Source organism: Saimiri boliviensis, chromosome 13 (genome assembly GCF_048565385.1).
Source record: "Saimiri boliviensis isolate mSaiBol1 chromosome 13, mSaiBol1.pri, whole genome shotgun sequence".
NCBI classification, from domain to species: Eukaryota; Metazoa; Chordata; class Mammalia; order Primates; family Cebidae; genus Saimiri; species Saimiri boliviensis.
Window position 1 is genome coordinate 5,922,325 of NC_133461.1, and position 20,594 is coordinate 5,942,918.

The window sequence follows — 20,594 nt, forward strand, 5'->3', positions numbered from 1 at the left end:
GTTCTATTTTGCTATTCTATGAGAATTACAAAACACTGCTCAGTGAAATCAAAGATGACATAAATGGAAAAGCATTCCAGGCTCATGGATAGGAAGAATCAATATTGTTACAGAGTTAGTAAATGGCTAAGCAGGGTTTGGAATGAGGTCTTTGAGTCTAAAGGCCATGCTTATAGTTACAGTGTCATTGGAAGCCAAGGATGGTGAGCCTCAAATTGTATTTTGCTGAATTTTGCAGATGGTCTCGTGTATTGTTAAGATTAGAGTCTCTAAGAACAGAATTTATTCTGAATGACCTAAGGAGCACAGAAATTTAATAAAGGGTTTACCTGCTCATAGTCTCTGTAGGAGAGCCAGACTCGGTGTTTATAGACGCAAAGCCATGCTCTGTGGCTTCTCTTGTGAAACCATCACCAGTATAGTAACCATTAGTGGCCTCTGGAGCTCTGCCTCTGTAGCCCGAGGAGCAGGCCCCTGCCACTCCCTCTACCAGCAGATGGCTCTTCCCGTTCTGTCCGTCCTCTCACTCCTTGCTTTTGACTCCAGGTTTGTAGGAACACATGTGTCTCATTGAAGGAACCTGCATCACCAGTGACCAGCTTATAAGGAAGGCTGGGAGTGGGAGACTGAGTGTGGGACTCACAGACTGAGACATTGCCTCAAGTATTGGGAAGCTGTAGTGATTCCCCAGTGTATCCTGCTTGCTAATTTATAAAGAGGCCTTTCTCTTGGGAGTGATATGAAAACAAAGCTTCATAAGAATCTGACTCTGCATTGCAAATTCTTGGCTAGTAGATAACTAATTTGTGATATGTTTTGTATATTTCTTAATCTATTGTAACATAGACTGTGGACACAGAACAGGGTTTGCATTGTGTTTCTGCCACTGACCAGGGGTCTGACTTTGGGCAAGTTACTGTTAACCTCTGTGCATCAGGTTTATCACTTATGAATTTGGAAAATTATACCCAATTATGTTATTATTTAAGGTATTATTTTAAAGTAATCTTTTAAGCTATTACATGCCTAACTCAGTGGTTGGCATACAATAAGTACTCAAAAATACACCTATTTTATATACATATGCTTTCACACATCCATTCCATGTGCAGATTGTTTAAATGCAGGAAGAGCTTAACCTTTTTCTGTCTTATAAGTGGTTACAGAGGGTTGGCGGGAAGAGCTCTGACCTTTTGAGACACCACAGTGTTAATATTGTTCCGAAGTGGGAGAATACCTAGTAATAACAAAATAACAGTCTCTGCTTCCTACAGGGATTTGATGTTTATTAGCTCAGATAGTTGCCATTGAGACGTTATTGGCTGCCAGGATACTTTGGAGTGCATTTTCTGCCATGTCCTGGGGACAAGCTGTGTGGAAGATGAGCTCCTGGTTTTCCATAGGCGACGCTGGCTGCCTGCCTTTGCTGTGCCAGTCAGAAGCCTCCCTTAGTTTTGCACATGGCTGCAATAGTACAGGGCAGAGCAGAGTCATATCTGGTCCATTCAGAATGTCATCACTGTGCCTCCACCGAGGCGTTACTTTTCATACACTTACTCCCTTCTTCCATCAAGCCCTGCCAAGGTGATGAGGTGACAGCAGAGCTGTTGCCTGGGAAAGGTCTGTGTCATTTGGCATTTGTCCCCAGGCCTGGGGAGAATGGAAGGGAAGCTATACAGTTCTTGCTAGTTACTCAGCAGTAGAGAGGAAAATGTGGGCTGCCTCTGTCCTTGGAACAGAAGTAAGACGTGGAGAAATCAGCAGCATGGTGTTTGGGCGAGGGGCTCCCCTTTGCAGGGCTGAAAACCCTGCCTCTGTGTTGTCTCTCACTTAAAGCACATTACCAGGTCACAAAAGAGACCCCTGGCAAAGTGTGGGCTTTACCCTTCTGGTGACACTGAAGTTGGAGAACACCATATAACATTTCTACAACAGAGATTTGGCTCCCAAAGCTTGGCTTTGGTTTTGTTTTGGTTTTATTTTGTTTTGTGAAATAACTGGGCCAGCGCTGGAGAACACTTGCTCTTTTCCATAATTTTTCTGTTTTCTTTGCCCTTTGACTTGCACCTTCCCTTTGTCCAGACTTCTGTCTCTGAAGAACTCTCTGGTATGAGTTGTGTTGCTGCGCCTCAAGGTCGCGTCTCATGGTGTTCAGGTGGAATCGGGAAGCTCGTGTCTGTGTGAAGCCAGGTGGTGCTGCAGGCTCTCCCTGACACGGATGACCTAGGGCAGCAGGGCTAGTGTACTGGGTGGGTACAGGGACTCCTCTGCCTGGCCAGGCTGCTGGTAACTGGCTTGGAGCTTGCAGTGGAGGGCCAGGGTTTGGCTTCCAACTTGGGTTGGCATGTGCATGGACTCTTAATTATAAGCGTGTGTGGAGGTATGACTTTCTTCCACTCCTCTTCATGTTTGCCTGCTCTCCAATCCCTTGTTTCTCTGCCATTTCTTTATCTGCTTTCTTGAGTTCTGTAATTCTGGATATTGGTTGCCATCACTGTTGGCTCACCCACATCAGAAGAACCTTTTCTTCCTGAGCCTTTCCATCAGTGACAGGTGGCTATCCAGGCTCATCTCAGCCGGCTTTTCCTGACTCACCGTTGACATCACCTTTCTGGGCACATGTTAATGTTTCTGTCTCTGGGACACAGATGTGTTGCTTTGGCCTCACGCTGGAGGCCAGGATTGCTGTGCCCTCATCAGTGAGGCCAGGGCTTACCTAGGTGAGGTGTCCTCATGAAGCTGCCGACTGAACGTGCTTGGCTTGTTCAGTTACTGAATCAGCAGACAGTGATTGAAACAATCTTATGTCTTTTCAGGAAATATTGAAAATGGACATGTGAAGCTCATTGTTATAAATTTAAAAAATAACAGAGAACACCTACCTCTTATTGGAAAAGTTGGCCTCTCATGGAAAACTGATATTTTTGATGGCTGTATAAAGGTAAAACACAGAAGCATTTTCTTTTATTCAAGTAACTTGGTTTCTATATAATAAAAAAGTCTGTATGTGTATATATATATATATATATATATATATATATATATATGGATATACATATAAAATAATATAATATATATGTGTAATGTATCTTTTAAAGTTTTGAATTTATTGTTCTGGTTTCTGAAGTTTTGTGCACATTCTGTTAGCCATTGGCAACCAGTGGATTCACTCATGATATGCTTATTGAGTATCTTTCGTGTGTCAGTGACTGTGGTGGAGTTGGAGGGGCAGGCAGTCTGCAGCAGCATTTCTGAACACTGTTGATCACAGCCTGCTACTCCTGCAAAGCCTCTCTGTTTTGTGGAAAGAGAGTGGAACTGAAGGTTGGACCAGGCAGGTAGCATCTACTCAAAACATCTTGATCACTCATACACCAATTTAAAACATATTGCAATTATGCATTCTTATTCCAAGATATAGGGATTTCCTCGAACTGTTAAATAAAAGATTAGCCACATAGGTGGGAGAGTTGATTTAGTGGTTGGGATGCAGCAGGAAAGGCGGGAGGAGGAGGAAGAGGATAAAGATGTTCTCTTTCTTTGTGATCCTCGTGCCTGTGGCTTCTCCTGGTGCTTGGTACTCTCCATCTTTACTTTGTGAGATGAGCAAGATTTTCATAGTCCCAGGGACCAGTGGGATCAATCTCCTATGACTGCGGGGGCCTCCTGTAACATGGCTTTATTCTGCGTTATGTGTGGGCATCTTATTAGAACCATTAATGATAACACCTGGGACCAACAGCAGTGTTATGAAGCACTGTCCCTTGAGCCACTTGATATTTGATACAATGAGATATTTTACAAATCCTTTTATTCATAGCAAATGTTTAAATTTTGGTAAAAATTATGTTTCTCACACACCATATTGTTTCATGCCTTTAAGAGAACAGACCTGCCTTCTTTCTTTTTCTTCAGATTTTGATAGAGCTTATAATAAAAATAAGTACTAACATAAAATATTCACATTAAAATAGACCTTGAGGATCAAGAAAGGCTGAGTGTGAATGTGACAGACTTTTAAAGGGTCAGCAAATTTTTAAGAAGAATTTGTTCTGTTTTCTGGTAGTCCAGAGCAAGATGAGAGCAGTCATTTAGTTCTCATTGGGAGAAAAAAGGGAAGTGTAGTAATTATACAAAGAAAGCTTTATTCTAGTTCTGATCATTAAAAACCAAATCTCTAAGGTACTTTATATAGGGCAGACTAAGCTACATAATGGACCAACCCTAAATAGCATCTTAGCAGTAGACACACTCACAGATTTCTCAGAAATTCTCAGAGAAGCTGAAGATACAGCTTCAAAATTGGATCTTTACTTGAGCTCCAAGCAGTGATTCTGTAGGTTGCTAAGCCAGTGTGACTCAGGTGCACAGGTTTCTAGAAGAACAGCTTGATCTACAAGCAGGATTTTGAGTTTTTAAAGTAGGGAATGGATAGCATGTCCCTGGACGGTTTTCCCCGTAAATTCCTTCTCTCAGTTGGGCTTCAGGAAAAGATAATGGATAGCTCAAAAAGCTTGTACCTTCTCCCTTGGACCTGGGAGGTAGATGTAGTTGATTTGTAGTTTGCCTTTTATGCTCTTGGGTTCAGTATTAAGACTAAGCTGTCTTCAGAATTCCCCAAAGAATAAAAAGTCAGATCAATGATGTCATATTTCTTGTGTTTGCTGTGCAGGTCAGGTATTTCTCTCCAGGAATCTGATCACTGTAAGAATAGTGAAATGGTAACATGTATTTTAAGAAATTGTTTTGAAGGAGTTAAAAACTTTTTAAAAAGTGTGGACATAAGCTTAAAAAGTTTCTTAGGTACATATGACTTTTAAAAAATGTGAAATAAAAACCCTACTCCTTCTGGAAATTGTAGACACAGCCTCTGGTGAGGAGCTTCTAACACATAGCTTACATGCCTGTCAGAGCAAAGGCAACTGAGAAAGTACATAACCCAAATACGATGCTGGTGGAAGGACAGAGAAGAAAGAAAATATTAACAATAATAATGGAGGATGCTTTCTGGTTTCGTTGTGTTGGTTGAAGTGATGTGTGGTTATGAAAGGACATCCTCAGAGCCTGCTGTTTCCGTGAGAATCTCCTCCTTCCTCTGAGCTCGGAGTCGAGTGACCTCCAACACTTACTGGTATGGAAGTAATTCAAGTGGAAAGTTATCTTTAGCCTGAGTTCTTGGAGTAAAAACTCAACAGATCATAAGTTTATATGGTAAATTATTAAACTTTAAAATTTAAAAAAATCACATTATAAGTAGGTCAGTTTTTTATTCCTTTTTTTTTTTTAAGTCAAGCTATGATATCAAATACACTCTAAAGATGCTTTCAATGGCCACATGTTAGTACAGATCCATGCAGGACAGTTGCTCTGTAAGTGGTTACCATGCTATTTTACAAAGTCATGTTGAATGGCTAGGCTACCCTCTCAAGGTAACCTTGCCACAGTCTTCAGTATAAGTCAGGTATTCAAATGAAATACTCTCCTCCTCAGTCTCTTCTCAGTTCCTATCAGAATTTCAGATGGATGGATTTTCTTTTGATGAAGACTTTCCCATATGTGTTTCTTTTATGTTTTTCTTTCAGTCCTTGGCATTTTTGATGTTATTTTAATGTTACTTCTAAATCTGTTGGATTTGGACTAGATATTTCAATGTAGTTCTGTGGTTCTGCTTTATGTAAGAACCATTGAGTTTAGTAGAGCCTGCTATGGGCACATGGTGAGTCAGCATGTTGCAAGTGGCCGTGACCCATGAGAAAGGTACCCTGGTCACTTTGCTGACAAGCAGTGCAGCTGCATGGGTGATTAAGGCTGCTGGTGCTGATAAAACCAAACATCTCAGGAAGAACAGGATGATCCTACATGTGCGAATGCTGCACTCTTCCCAGATGCAGAGTTTTGAGCCTGGTATAGTTCACCAGTCCACGGGGGTGCAGGTGAGGAGAGCAGACGGCCACTTCTGCAGGGAGGGTGAGGTCTGCCAGCTTCTCAGATGTGTGCCTCCTGGACATTCAGGGTGAGAGGGGCTGATTTAGGAGAGGATTATTGAAAACAAGCTCTCTGAGGAGAAAGAGGAAAGGACCAGTGGGAAGAAGGCTTGTGGGAGGTTCTGACATTCATCCCCCTTCCAGAAGGATAGAAGTGTTTTATTCTAGAGAAGGCACCCAGTGGAGAAAGATATGCCTCCAACAGGATGGGGAATAAGGAGTGGGGTTCTATAGGTGAGGGGCAGCTGGCCTGGGGAGGGGCTTGAGACTCATTGTGCCTCTGTGGCTGGTGCTGAGGTGGGCTCCTTCCTGGCCTGCTGTGCTGCCTGGGGTGGGCTAGCACCCAGGGACAGGGAGGGAGAGTGATTGGGGGGCACTGGAAAGGCTACTGGGGCAGGTCAGGAGGAGCCTTGAAACCCTCAGAAAAGAACTTGGATTTTGGTGGTGGAAGGACAATGTGGATGTTGTTAAAGGGTTTGATGTTCCTATCATGTGCTAGGCCATGTTTTACATTAGGAGGGAATTGGAGAATGCTGGACTTTGAGAAGTAGGAGGTCTTTAGGAGAGAGTCAGCTCCCAGCTCTTGATCTGGCAGCAGAGGAATTGGGAGAGCAGAAAGATTGAGACACCTACTGACAGCTTAGGGCTGTGAGTGGTGATCTCATCAAGAGCCATTATGCCTCACTGGCCACTCCTTCCTGATTTCTGCCAGAGTTTCTCTTCCTCAAACTCTTGCAGGTGATGGGACCCAGGACTCCACCTCCTTCCTCTAATGGGATCTAACCATCATCTCTATGCTGGTGGGTTTGGTAAGGTTGTAAGTAACACAATCAAATGACTGCTAGCCCAGTGGCTAAGGTCGTGCAGGGTGGTGGAGTGCGGAAGATGGGTGCACCATGCAGTTCCACCTGTTGTGTTATCTCAGAGGTGCTTAGGCCTCAGAGCCTCCACGCTAAAACCACCACAGTGATAACTTCCATTTCAGAAGGGCTACGGCGGCCTGCCAAGGACAGAGCCATCTGCTGGCCCTCAGTATTGGCTTCGACTCTCCAGTTCTCAGCCTCAGTGAGGCTTCAGTGTAGGGTGTTTCTTCTTCCCCACCTGTTCCCCACCCTGGTGTCCTCCTTGCAGCCCAGCCCAGGCTGTGTGTGTGGTGGTTCTTGTCATGTAGGAAGCAGTGGGGGCTGTGGAACAGGCTGTGTGGGGCTGGTCACTGCTGTTCTAGGACCACTGCAGCTGATCACCTGGGAAGGGCATCAGGGAGCAAGGTCAGGTGTCTGAGGGGTTCCTGGATGGTCTCGCTGTGTAGTACATCTGATGTGTGGGGTCTTAGGCTCTGGCGTGCACTCTGCCATTAGGGATTAGGGTGTTTCACGCTGGCTACTTCTTCACTCAGGTCTTCTGCAGAGATAGCGGCCAGTTCATACCAGTCACTTATTAAACCATCTCATTTTTTCAATGTTTGGAATGTCTTTGTTCCTTAAATTTCTCTAAAAAATACATTTATCGGGTCAAGACCCTTTGACCTGATCATACTCAGGTCCAAATAGTCAGCATTTTTGGCCACATCTAATTAGTTAGAACTTCTGAAATCAGTGGTACATAGTTGCTTAGTTTATGCTGATGTCTAAGAGTAGCATTTAAATTCCAATTAATAAAACACGAATATGGGGCAGAAGTTATGGCAAATAATGAGGCATCCTGAAAAGATAGGTGTTAGAAGATGTTATCCTTGACATTCTTAGCTTCCTCAAAATTAAAAAAAATAGTAAATGAAATTACTATTTGTCTAGTACATAGAACATGTTAAAAACATGACTCACACCATGTACCCTCATTCATAGAGGCATTAATCACAATAGCCAAAAGGTAGAAGAAAACCAAGTGTCCATCCACAGATAAATGGATAAAGTAGTCTATCCATGTGATAAAGTATAATTTAGTTTTAAGAAGGAAGGAAGTTCTGACACATGCTACAGTATGAAAGAACTTTGAAGACATTATGCTAAGGGAAATAAGCCAGTTACAAAAGGACAAATACCATATGACTCCATTTATATAAGGTTTTCAAATTTGTAGAGACAGAAAGTAGAATGGTAGGTGCCAGAGGCTGGAGGGAGGGGGTGGTGGGAGTTAGGGTGGGAACAGAGATTTCTACAAAATAAAGAGTTCTGGAGATTAGATAGTAGTGATGGTTATACAACAGTGAGAAGGTATGTAAACCACTGAAATACAGAATTCAAGTGGTGAAGGTAGTAAATTTTATGTTTATTTTACTGCAATTAAAATATAGCTCATTCATAATATTATAATAATTATCAGTATCTCTGGCTGTGCCGGAGATACCTTCATTCATAGAGGCATTAATCCGGAGCGTGGATCACAAGAGGTGGCATTGGGTGCAATTAGGTGGATGGGCAGGTGAAGCCAGGCCAGGCCAGACCTTAGTGGCAACTGAAAGGAATGTACTTCTTTCTTGAGAGCCATGGAAAGTTGTTGCAGGGTTTCTAGCTGTGGGTGACATGCTCAGACTCATGTTTTGTAAAGGTTTGTCTTCTGAATAAGGAGTATGAGTGGAGAGATCAGTTTGATGGCCGCCTCCTTAAAGGAAGAGCAGTCACTTGGTTCCCTAGTCTGTTTGGGCTGCTGTCGCAAATCAACATAAGCTGTTGGCTTTTAAGCAATAGAAACTTACTTCTTACAGTCTTGGAGGCTGGAAGTGCCAAGGTCAAAGCACCAGCAGATGGGTGTCTGGTGAGGGCCTTCTTCCTAGTTTCCAGAGGGTATCTTCTAGCAGTGTCCTCACCTGGTGGAAGGAGCAAGACAGCTGTGTGGGCCTCTTTTATAAGGACCCCAGTCCTATTCATGAGAGCTCTGCCCCCATGACCAAAACACCTCCCAGAGGCCCCACTTTATAAACAGTCACATTGGTCATCAGAGTTTAAGACATGGGTTTTGGAGGGGCACAAACATTCAGACCATAGCACTTGGACTAGGGCAGTGGCAGTGGAGATGGACAAAAGTAAAGCAATTGGGACCAGGCATGGTGGCTCACGCCTGTAATCCCAGCACTTTGGGAGGCCGAGGCAGGTAGATCACGAGGTCAGGAGATTGAGACCATCCTGGTCAACATGGTGAAATCCCATCTTTACTAAAAAAATACAAAAATTAGCTGAGTGTGGTGGCACATGCCTGTAGTCCCAGCTACTGGGGAGGCTGAGGCAGGAGAATTGCTTGAACCCGGGAGGCAGAGGTTGTGGTGAGCTGAGATTGCACCATTGCACTCCAGCCTGGACAACAAGAGTGAAACTTGGGCTCAAAAAAAAAAAAAAAAAAAAAAAAAGAAAGAAAGTAAAGCAATTGGAAAGAGAGGTAAGAACTGACGGGACTGGGTAATGGTTGGCTTGTCAGGGCTAGGAGGGAGGCCCCTAGAATCATGCCCACATTTCAGGCATGCACAGCCAGACGACTGATGATGGTTCCACCAATCCCTGGGATGAGGAGCACCAGGAGAGCTTTTCTGGGATAGTCCTGAGTTTGGGTGTAGTCCTGCTGGACTTGAGGGACCATTGAAAGATACAGAAGTTGAGTAGGCACTTGAATATTTAGATCTTGAACTTAGAAAGAGGTTTGGCCTGGAAATAAACTTTTGGGAATCAGAAGCATGTTGGTGATAACTTAGGATGTGGATGTGGATGAGTTCCATTTAAGGGGAGAGATTATATAGAGTTAAAATAGGGCTTAGGACCAAGCTGTAGAACCCCAGCAACGGGAGCATGTTGATAGCTGCAGAGCTTGTGGGTTCTGAATGCATTTGAGGAGGTAGAACTAGTCTTCACTGTTTTCTTGAAAAACTAAACATTGCTGAGATGCAGACTGGCAGATGGTCACTAGATTTAGTGGCCTTATCAAAGATGTTTGGTCAGAGGATGGAGACAGGATACCAGGCCAGAGTGGGTTGAGGAGTGAATGGGTGTTAATGGACAAATCGAGTGGAGACAGCTGTTTGGAGAGGGCTGATTGGGAAGGGAGGAAAGAGCAGGGGGCCTGCGGGGCCCAGGGAGGCTGTTTTCTCTCTCTGCCTTTCTATGGTGGGAGTTACTTGAGTGTGTTGAAAGTTAAAAGCTAATGGGAGGACAGAAGTAGTCACTAGAGAGGGACGTGGTGCCTTCGCGGGATGGGCTATGCTGCAGCACAAGGTCACTGGGCCACACCCAGGAGGAGCAGATGAGAAACACATGCGAGGAGGTGGGCTCAGAGGAGCTGGGCTGTGGATCTGTGGTGGGAAGTTGAGGAAAACATCCTTCTACCTTCTCTGTGAAGAGCGAGGTCCTCTGCAGAGAGTACCCTCCTAGTAGGATGCAGAGGGCTGAGGGAGGGGATGAGGCATTGTTCCATGAGGCAGAGAGGGAGCCATCCAGAGAGTCAGGGTGGGACCCCCCGGCCATGCCGAGGATGATGTGGCTACATGGACACCCAGCAGCTCTGTGTGCAGCCCTCCCACCATGCTTGGTGCTCAGGTCCAGACAGATAGAAAATAACTGGGCTCCTCCAGGGCTGGGGTTTTGCTAGACCTGGGCCTAAGGTGTGATGCAAGGTGAGCGAGGGAGGTATGTGCATTGGCAAGAGTGTTATTGCAGCAAAGGCCAGTGAAATCTAAAGTGGAGAAGAAGAGGCAGAAGGAAGGGCTGACTGGCCGATGGCGAGGTCCGTGAGCAGTGCTCTTCAGACCTTTCTACACATCCACTGCAGTATGCACACATATGTGTGCAATTAAAACAGCATTCATGAAATGATGTTTATGCCTACTATGCACAATGCATGATGTGTTCTCTTTCATTTTGTTTCATTTTATTTTGACAAACAGTTATGTTCTCCTAAATGTAATTCAGGATGCACTAATAGGTCATGGCTTACAGGGTGAAAACACTGGGTGAATCAGAAGTACAGTTGTGGAAGTCATTCAGTGAGTCAGCTGGAAGATGAAGGGTGGCAGTTAGAAGACAGGGTGCCTGAGGCATTGATAGTGGAAGTGATGCATCATGAGAGTGTATAACTGAGGTCAAGTCAAGGAGGAGATCATGGAGTTGAACAGCTCAGGAGCTAAGAGTCCAGGATACTGGAAGCTCCACTGAGGTCCCCGTGGATGTTGGGATCACTTGGGGTGATGGTGAGTCTTGGAAGACTTGGGAGGGAGTGAGAGGGAGAGGCAGACAGCAGGGCTGGTGCCAGAGTCCCAGAAATGAGAGCAGGCAGACAGGAGGCTGGCACATGCCGGAGACGGGCATGGAGCAAGGGTGCAGAGCTGAAGTTTGGAGCCTCAGAGAAGCAGGAAGTTTCTCAGAAGAGGGGAGGGAGGGCCTGGCGGTGGCAGTGAAGACCCAGGAGCACACCCACACTGCTCTTCAGGTCAATGTGGCACCTCATGCTTGGAAGCACTGACTGGTCCATTGGTGTGGTTTGTGTCACCTCTGTAGCCTCTGGACTTTAAGTCCATGAAGATAGGGTCAAGATTTGTGACACATTTCTCTGAGGTCCCAGTGCTAAGTCCTAAACTGCTCCTTTGTATATCTGAGAATGAATATTAAGTGATGAAACACACAAGTATAGTCTAGGATATAAAGTAGGCCATGAAAAGCCAAGGTAGTAGTCTGGATTTTGATGCCACATGCAACATTTCTGGTCAGTTTTACAGAGTCACGATATAAATCAGGTTTGATTGGCCTTTTTTTTTTTTTCTTTTTTCTTTTGAGACAGTCTTGCTCTGTCACCAGGCTGGAGTGCAGTGGCACAATCTCGTCTCACTGCAACCTCTGCCTCCTGGGTTCAAGTTATTTTTCTGCCTGAGCCTCCCGAGTAGCTGGGACCACAGGAGCATGCCACCACGCCCAGCTCATTTTTTTTATATTTTCAGTAGAGACAGGGTTTCACTGTTTTGGCCAGGATGGTCTCGATCTCTTGACCTCGTGATCTGCCTGCCTTGGCCTCCCAAAGTGCTGGGATTACAGGCTTGAACCACCGCGCCCGGCCGGCCTTTTTTTTTTAATCCTTGTCAATCTGTGTTTATTTTGCAGAGTTGTTCTATAATGGATGTAACTCTTTTGGATGAACATGGGAAACCCTTTTGGTGTTTCAGTTCCCCTGTGTGCATGAGATTGCCTGCCACACCCTCTGACGGCCCTAGCTTCTTGGGACAGATGTACAGCATGGATTATGTCGATGCAGAGGGAAGCGTGCACATGGAGCTGGTATGGATCAGAGAGACCGAAGAATACTTTATTGTCAACCTGGTCCTTTACCTTAGTGTTGCAAAAATCAACCACTGGTTTGGGACTGAATATTAGCAGTAGGTGGCAAGTTATTGTTATTTAGTTGTTTATTTTTGACTTTGTTCTTAGTGTTGAAAGTTAAAATAAAGCAAATCTGCAGAGTGCTGTGTGATGCCTTTCATCTCACATTAGAAATTATTTGTGGGTCATTTTTAAGTTAGTGTTTGAAGGATTCAGTTAAATTTTAAGAAGAAAAATAACAATGAAACTTTATATAAAAAGAAAAAAAGGTATTTACTTCTCTTCTGCCCTTGGCTAAAAATTTAAGAACTTTTACGTAAGTAAATGATCATATGATCACTGTGTGTTTGTGTGTGTGTGTGTGTGTGTGTGTATGTGTGTGCGCGCGCACGGCGCACATGTGGGGTGGGGTATGTGCTTACAGATGAGGGTTTTTCTTTTTTTTTCTTTATTGGTAAGAAGCCCAAATGAAAAAATGTACTTAAATATTAATATAAACTTTACTGTATTCATTAGAATTAGAAAGTGCTATATTCATGACATTCAGCAACCATGTTAGTATTTAATAAAGTTAAATAGACCAATGGCACAAGGAAAGATATATCTGAGATCATCATAAGGAAGTTATAACTTAAAAGAGCAAGGCACGTTACAAGTCCAGTGGGGACACCAGCTCTGTGTTAGTGGGGAGATAGAGATGGATGAGTTATTGAAACTTCCTCTGCAGAAATATTTTAAGAAAATTGACAGATGCTCAGGGTTTAAATAGGGGTGATATTTATCTAAGCTTATGTTATTTTAAGGCATTTGGTTCTACATTGTTTTAGATTGTATAGGTTGTTCTGATTATATTTTTATTGCCTACTTTAAAGTTTCAATGTCCTGCGGTGTTCCTCCTCCTTAGGCATGCATGAGCACACGCTCCTCTCTGTGTTTTATTCTCCTGTTTAGTGACCTGGCCACTTTCTCTTTGGAGGTGTATGTATGATGTGAGTGTGTGAGAGTGCAGAATAAAGAGCCTGAAGACAGCAATCAAGTGAAGATAGGGAACAGATATTACATTCTTACCAAAAAAAAAAAAAAAAAAAAAAACCGTGAGAGTAAAAAGGATTTTTGCTGTGGACACTGTCCTCCACCCTCCTGCCCTCCACAACCTTGGGCCAAAGTCCTTAGGAAGAGAGGAGTTTGAAATGCTGTCAGATGTTGTGAGCACTGCACTGTGTTATTTCATGGTGTCACCAAAGAGGGAAGGTGGAGTGCCTGCCCCAGCTGAGTGAGCATCAGGTGAGGACCAGGAGTCAGGAGATGCCAGGGATGCCGAGTGCCACTTACAGAGTTGCATTGGAATACAACCATGGGAAAATATGTGGAGACTCCCTGACACCCCTTTGTGAGGGACTAGGTGTCCTGACAATACTGGAAACATAGTAGAGCCAGGGAAGTAGCCCTGTTCTCTACCTCCTGTTTAATGATGTTTGGATGGAAGAGGGAAGCAAGGACCATAGGAATGGCACAGTGGAGCTCTGTGGATGTGAATGTCTGCCTTCTCTGCCAGACTGCTAGTGCTGTGAGCAGGGACAATGATGACTTCTGGTTCACTGCTGCATCTCCAGCACCTAGGAGCATGCCAGGTGCTCCATAGTCGATACTCAGTAACTATTTATTGAACCAATGGAAACTGTTATAGGGATATACCAGCAGCTATGGGATCTCGAAGGAAGCAGGGACCAATTCTTGACTCAGATGATTCTAGGGGTCCTTTACATCTCAGGTAACATCTGAGTTCACCTTGGAAGGGAGGTTTACTGGGCAGCAATGGGAAAGGGCGAGGAGGAGGCAGTGCTCATAAAGCATTGGTGCTTTTACGAGTCTCATCAAAACAGGTATGCATGCCAAACACAACCGAATGATGCCAGCAGACACCCCTGCCCCAACGTACCTTTCACATGTCTGATATGTTAATATTCAGCTTTTTAAAGCTGTCTCATATTTGCCTCTATATTTCTAAATACATTTAAACATATCAGATTACGAATTCTACTTTTTGTTTCTTCCAGGATGCTTCAGCTCTGGAGTTTCATCTCAACTGCTTGCTCTCTAGCCTTGCTGGGAAGCTGTCATTCTGGGGTTCCCTGCATGCATCCTCCATTTTATGGAATCCTGTCTTCCTGTCTCCTGGTTCATATCCTTTCTTTCAGTGGTACACGTTCTCCTGTGTCTTTTTAAGAAAGATGATATGGGAGATACATTTTGAATGTATGATTTTCTGAAAAATGTCTGATGGATAGTTTGATTGGGTACCAAACTGTAGGAAGAAAAGTGTTTTCACTGGAAACTTTGAAGACAGTTGCTATCATTGTTGCTGTATCTAATACTACTTTGCCTTTTCTTCTTCTGTATGTGGTCTTCTCTCTTTCTTTGCTCACTGGAAGCTTTTAGGATTTACCCTTCTCTCTTGGTATCTTAAAATCTCAAGATGATGTGCCTTGAAACAGGTCTTTGTGTTCATTGTGGGTCATTTTAATTTATGAACTTGTGTACTTATGTCCTGGACTTTTAAAAAATCTGACAGTACTTTCTCTGCTGTCTTTAACTTTTGTTAATGAACTGTGATTCTTTCTGGATTGTTTCTTTCAAGTGCCTTACCTTTTCCATCTTATCTTCTGTCTTTTAGTCTTTTGTTTTGTTTTATAGAATATTTTTGTTTTTTAATCCATCTATTGAATTTTTTATTTTGATGATCAGGTTTTTACTTTATAAGAACTCTTTGTTTTCTAGTTCCTTCTAAAGCATTGGGTCTGTTTTATAAATGTAATATTTTCTCTAAAGAAGGTGTGGGCAAACTTTTTCTGCAAAGGTTCAGATAATAATTGAGGCTTTGTGGGCCATATGGTGTCTGCTGCAACTCCTCAACTGTGCCATTGTAATGTGAAGTCAGCTATAGATGGTACACAAATGGGCATGGTTGTGTTCCAAAAAGACTTTATTTATAAAAACAACAGCTGAATTTGGCCTTCAGGCGTAGTTTGCCAAGTCCTGCACAAATCTCTAGGTTATTGATTTCGGTTTTCAATGAAGTTTTTATCGTAACCATTTGTCAACACCATAGAAGTAGTAATAGTCTTAGGGAAGAATCTTCAGTAGCCCTAAAATATGTGGGTAAAAGTATGGTGAAAAAGGAGATACTGACATTGTGTCAAAAGTTTTATGCCACAAAATAATCTTGGTTACAAAGGAAAGAACAGGAAGTTCACAGTGAAGGAGCCTAGGACAGTACCTTAACCAATGCTGAGCAGCACAGAAATGGGAAGATGATTGCCTCCTGATCATGCCATGAGAAAGACATCACATCACTTTTGTGGCATTTTATCAAAAATGTACAACAGGGTTGATACATGGGGAACTTCAGACAAATACAGGTTGAGGGGAACTCTGCACTTAGATTAGTACTTGTAGTCTAAATTCCCCTTTAAAAGTGTCAGGGTCATAAAAGGCAATGTCTCCTAGACTGGAGGGGCAGATGAAAGCAACATGTGATGTCAGATGGGATCCTGGATCAGAAGATGGCACTAATGGAAGCACAGGTGAAATGTGAAGAGGGGCTGTAGATTATAGCATGTCAGTGTTCATTTCCTGACTTTAATATGAAAATGTGACATCAACATTTGGCCAGTCTGAATGAAGGGTATATGGGAAATCTTTGTCATATGTTTGCATCTGTTTTGTAAACCTAAAATTTTTTCAGAATAAAAAGTTAACATAAAAAAATTAAGGTTTTCACGTCTTCCCATGCTCTTTTCTTGTGAAATTCAGGCTTTGTCAGTCTGTTTGCCTTGCTCTCAGGCTTGCCTGTTGGAGCTTCTGCTGTCTGCTCATATTTAAGACTGAGGCCCTCAGAAGCTCAGCAGGAGCTCTGCTGAGGGGACCCACTTGTCAACTGTTGGCTACACTGGAGTAATTGGGCCCTGCGTCGTGTTTGGTACTGGGACCTCCAAATATAAGTATTAGGAAGTCTGTTCTTTAGGACTGTCAGGTTTTTTACAGGAGAATTCTTCCATCTCACAAGAGCCCGGGGTTGTGCAAGAGCCCCCTGGGTGAAGGGCATGGAGAGGGGCTTGCTGTGATTACAGCCCGGGGAAAGTAGACTTGCCACAGCTTGGGCCATGCTGAGAAGGGACCAGCATGTCCAGATAGAGTTGGACTTGATTCTTTACATGATTGCCAACTCTTAAATGTTTTTCTTTTCATATACAAAGGTAATATATTCAAGTAATAGGACTACATAAATCAGAATGTAAATGAAAATTTTGTTTCTTAACTACTCCACCTCTATTTGGCCAAAGCAACCTGTCATTGTTCAGACATGTGGTTTCCACATAGATGGGAAAGGATAAATTGGTGCAGGAGGATGTGAAGGCAGGGAGAACAGGTGGGAGATTGTGGTGGGAATCTGAGCAGAAGTAACATTTGTGTGCTTTTGGCATCCTATGAGTAAGGGTGTGAGAAAGGGAAGTGGACCAGGACATGGAGCACAGGATCTTAGGGGAAAATAATGTAGTAGTGTTCAGGTGACCAGAGCTTTCCAAACATCAGCAGTTTGAAAACAACTGGTAAATCTACTTTGGGATGCACTTAAAAATGTCTTTTTCATGAATTATAGGTTCATGCCTATAATCCGAGCACTTTGGGAGGCTGAGACAGGTGGATCACCTAATGTCGGGAGTTCAAGACCAGTCTGACCAACATGGTGAAACCCTGTCTCTACTAAAATTACAAAATTAGCAGGGTGTGGTGTCACATTCCTGTAATCCCAGCTACTCGGGAGGTTGAGGCAGGAGAATTGCTTGAACCCGGGAGGCAGAGGTTGCAGTGAAATGAGATCATGGCATTGCACTCTAACCTGGGCAACAAGAGTGAATCTCTGTCTCAAAAAAAAAAAAAAAAAAAAAAAATCTTTCTCCAGGTTCCTAAATGACAAGACAATTTTATAATTCAAATCAAGAGGTTCAGTTTGACATTTATTTTTAGTTTTTTCTTTTGAAGCACTCTCAAACTTACAGAACGGTTACAGTTGTAGTTCAAATAACTTTTTTTTAAATGATTGAATTACTTGAGAGCAAGTTGCTAACAGTTTGCCCCATCACCTCTCAGTACTTTATTTCCTATAAACAAGGATAATCTCCTAATAACATAATCATAGTCACCACAATCAGGAAGTCAACACAATTGATAACGATGATCTCATGCTTAGACAGCCCATTCACCTTCCCCCACCTGTCCCAACAATGACCTCATAGCATAAGGTCCAGTTCAGGATCAGGTGCTGTGTTTGAGTGGTCTGTGGCTCTCCTTCCCTTCACTCTGGAATGGCTCACCAGGCTTCTTGACTCTTAACGACCTTGATACTTTTGAATGTCACAGGGCAGGGAGGCCGAGGCGGGTGAGGCCAAGAGATCGAGACCATCCTGGTCAACATGGTGAAACCCCGTCTTACTAAAAATACAAAAAAATTAGCTGGGCATAGTGGCGCGTGCCTGTAATCCCAGCTACTCAGGAGGCTGAGGCAGGAGAATTGCCTGAACCCAGGAGGCGGAGGTTGCGGTGAGCCGAGATCGCGCCATTGCACTCCAGCCTGGGTTACAAGAGCGAAACTCTGTCTCAAAAAAAAAAAAAAAAAGAATGTCCCTCAATATGAGCTTGTCTGATGTTATGCATTTGATATTGATTGGCTGTGTCCCCACCCAAATCTCATATTGAACTGTAGTTTCCGTAATCCCCACGTGTTGTGGGAGGGACCTGGTGGGAGGTAACTGAATCATGGGGACAGTTACCTCCATGCTGTTCTCATGATAGTGACTTCTCATGAGAGCTGATGGTTTTATAAGGGGCTTCTTCCCTGCTTCATTATGCACTTCTCCTTGCTGCTGCCATATGAAGGACATGTTTGCTTCCCCTTCCACCCTGATTATAAGTTTCCTGAGGCCTCCCCAGACATGGAGAACTGTGAGTCAATTAAACCTTTTTCCTTTATAAAATGCCCAGTCTCAGGTTTTTCTTCATAGCACAGTCTAATATGACATCTTTGTAAGAAATAGTGCAGAAGTGGTGCTGTGTTCTCACTGTGTCCGATCAGGGGCCATAGGATTTCAATTTGTCCCCTTACCAAATTGTTCCCTGCAGCCCCTGGATGACAATGGTGTCTGAAGTTACTTTTCCAACCTTTGTGATGATTATTTTGTGGGAGGTACTTTGAAACTAGGTAACTGTCCTATTCATCAACAAACTTTTAACGTATTTGTTTCTATCACTATAGAATCATGTTTTTTTTTTTTCCCATTGGGTTCTAATCAGGTATCATTATTTATTTTTGTGCTCAAATTTTCTCAGATCTCACTGGCAGAAACCCTGGCGAGCTAGCTTCTGTGTTCTGTGTTCTCTGATGTGTCCTCATAATTCTCTGGACACTTCCTTTCCTTTGGAATAAGGTGGTCCAGACTCATCCTGTACTTCACCTACCACTGCCCTGGAATCAGCCTTTCTTCAAAGAGGTGTCTTCTTGCTGGTGGAGAGTATTTATAAACAAAGATGTGTATGCCAGGAATGCTCATTCCTATCCTGAGGTATCACTGCTTCAGTTTCTGTCCAAGAATAGCATCAGGAATGTAAGTATTCACCTCATATGTATGTCACACATTCAGTTATATCCTTTCTATTATATTAGGTTAGTGCAAAAGTAATTGCGGTTTTTGCCATTAAAAAACTGCAATTAAATTTAATTTTAAAAACCATAATTACTTTTGCACCAACTTAATATATCTGTAGATATTGAAAAGCGTGAATTCACCCCAGTATCTTCAGTTTCAACATAGCACCACAAGTTCCTTCTTGTTTCCTCCTTTGCATGCTTGGAGCTCCCATGCCCACCTGACTCCCATCATCCTGAATCTCTTTCCTCCTCAGAAAGGAGGAAAGGATCCACGTGGGAGGCGGAGGCACGAGAATCGCTTAAACCCAGAAGGGGAGAGGTTGCAGTGAGTTGAGATCACGCCACTGCGCTCCAGCCTGGGCAACAGAGCAAAACTTGTTCTCAAAAAAAAAAAAGCGGGGGCAAAATTCCTGGGTCTGATACATGCAATTTTGTACTCACAAAAATGGAAGAAAAAAAGGCAAGAATCATGTATGCTGTCTCCCAAATCAACATGCTCTTTCTTTTAATGGTAAGTAAGAAAAGAGGGGATGTTTCCATATGCCTTAGACCAGACCTCCCTCCTTCCATCTCCCATCACCCCTCTCCTGCAGACGCCTTGCTTCCTCCCTTTGGTTCTGATAGGTTGTGATGAGAGGCTCAGCCACAAGGAGACCCTCCACACACCACCAGGACCCCCCTCATGCCTCAAGGTGCCCACTCCTGTTGTGCAGCCTTCACACCCACTCAGGCTCAGAAACATCACACTCAATCACTGGCCTATGGGATTAAAGATTCTTTTCATGTCCACAACACCCTGGCACACAGATGGATGATGGGCAGAACTCTTGGTTACTTACAGCTCCAAATGAACGAAGGCTGCCAGATAGGGCCACTTGGGCATTGCCCCTGGGGACAGGGTAACAGCAAGCTGGCATTGCAGGGGCAGCCTATGCATGGTAAGCTGGGTGGGGAGGGAGGCTAGCTATGTCTTGCAGCCTCCCTGTGGATTGGCTAGCTTGAATAATTCTGTGGGCATATCCTAGTTGTCTGGTACCTGGCCCCGGAGCCATTAAGGCTAGCATATAGTGGACACTGACGATGAGAGCCTGATAAGGGAACTGGTTTGGGTGTGGACTTAATTAGCTACTCAGGAAGGGAACTGACTAGCCTCTAGCCTCAAAATGACATCAAGCATTAAATGGGTACAGCATTAAAAAAAAGAAAACAACTGATACCGGTTTGGATTTGTGTTCCCATCCAAATCTCATTTCAAATTGTAATCTCCGTATGTTGGGGGAAGGGTCTGATGGGAGGTGATTGGGTTATGGGTCCAGTTTCCCCCATGCCGTTCTCGTGATAGTGAGTGATTTTTCACGAGATTTGATGGTTTAAAAGTGTGTGGTACTTAACCCCCTCACTTTATTTTTTCTGCCACAGTGTGAAGAAGGTCCTTGCCTCTCCTTCATCTTCTGGGAGGCCCCCCAGTCATGCTTCCTGTTGAGTCTGCAGAACTGTGAGTCAATTACACCTCTTTTCTTCCTTACCCAGTCTCAGGAAATTCTTCATAGCAATGTGAAAACGGACTAATACAATAACAAACCACCTTCCAGCCACTCCTTCTAATCTCTGCCT

The 20,594-nt window shown here is 43.6% G+C and overlaps 1 protein-coding gene across 4 annotated transcripts in view; it reads left to right on the forward strand.

Annotated features, from left to right (window-relative positions):
• FBXO15 (F-box protein 15) overlaps positions 1-19,191 on the forward strand; it is an 82,216-nt gene extending 63,025 nt beyond the window's left edge. For 2 of the 4 annotated variants that reach the window (XM_074383243.1, XM_074383241.1), the window contains exons 9-11: positions 2,817-2,941; positions 12,059-12,232; positions 14,332-18,643. In XM_074383243.1, the coding sequence (XP_074239344.1) occupies positions 2,817-2,941; positions 12,059-12,232; positions 14,332-14,544 (512 nt within the window). In that variant the 3' untranslated portion in view covers positions 14,545-18,643. The other 2 variants (XM_074383244.1, XM_074383242.1) reach the window with 2 other exon arrangements.
• Positions 19,192-20,594: the final 1,403 nt, after the last annotated feature.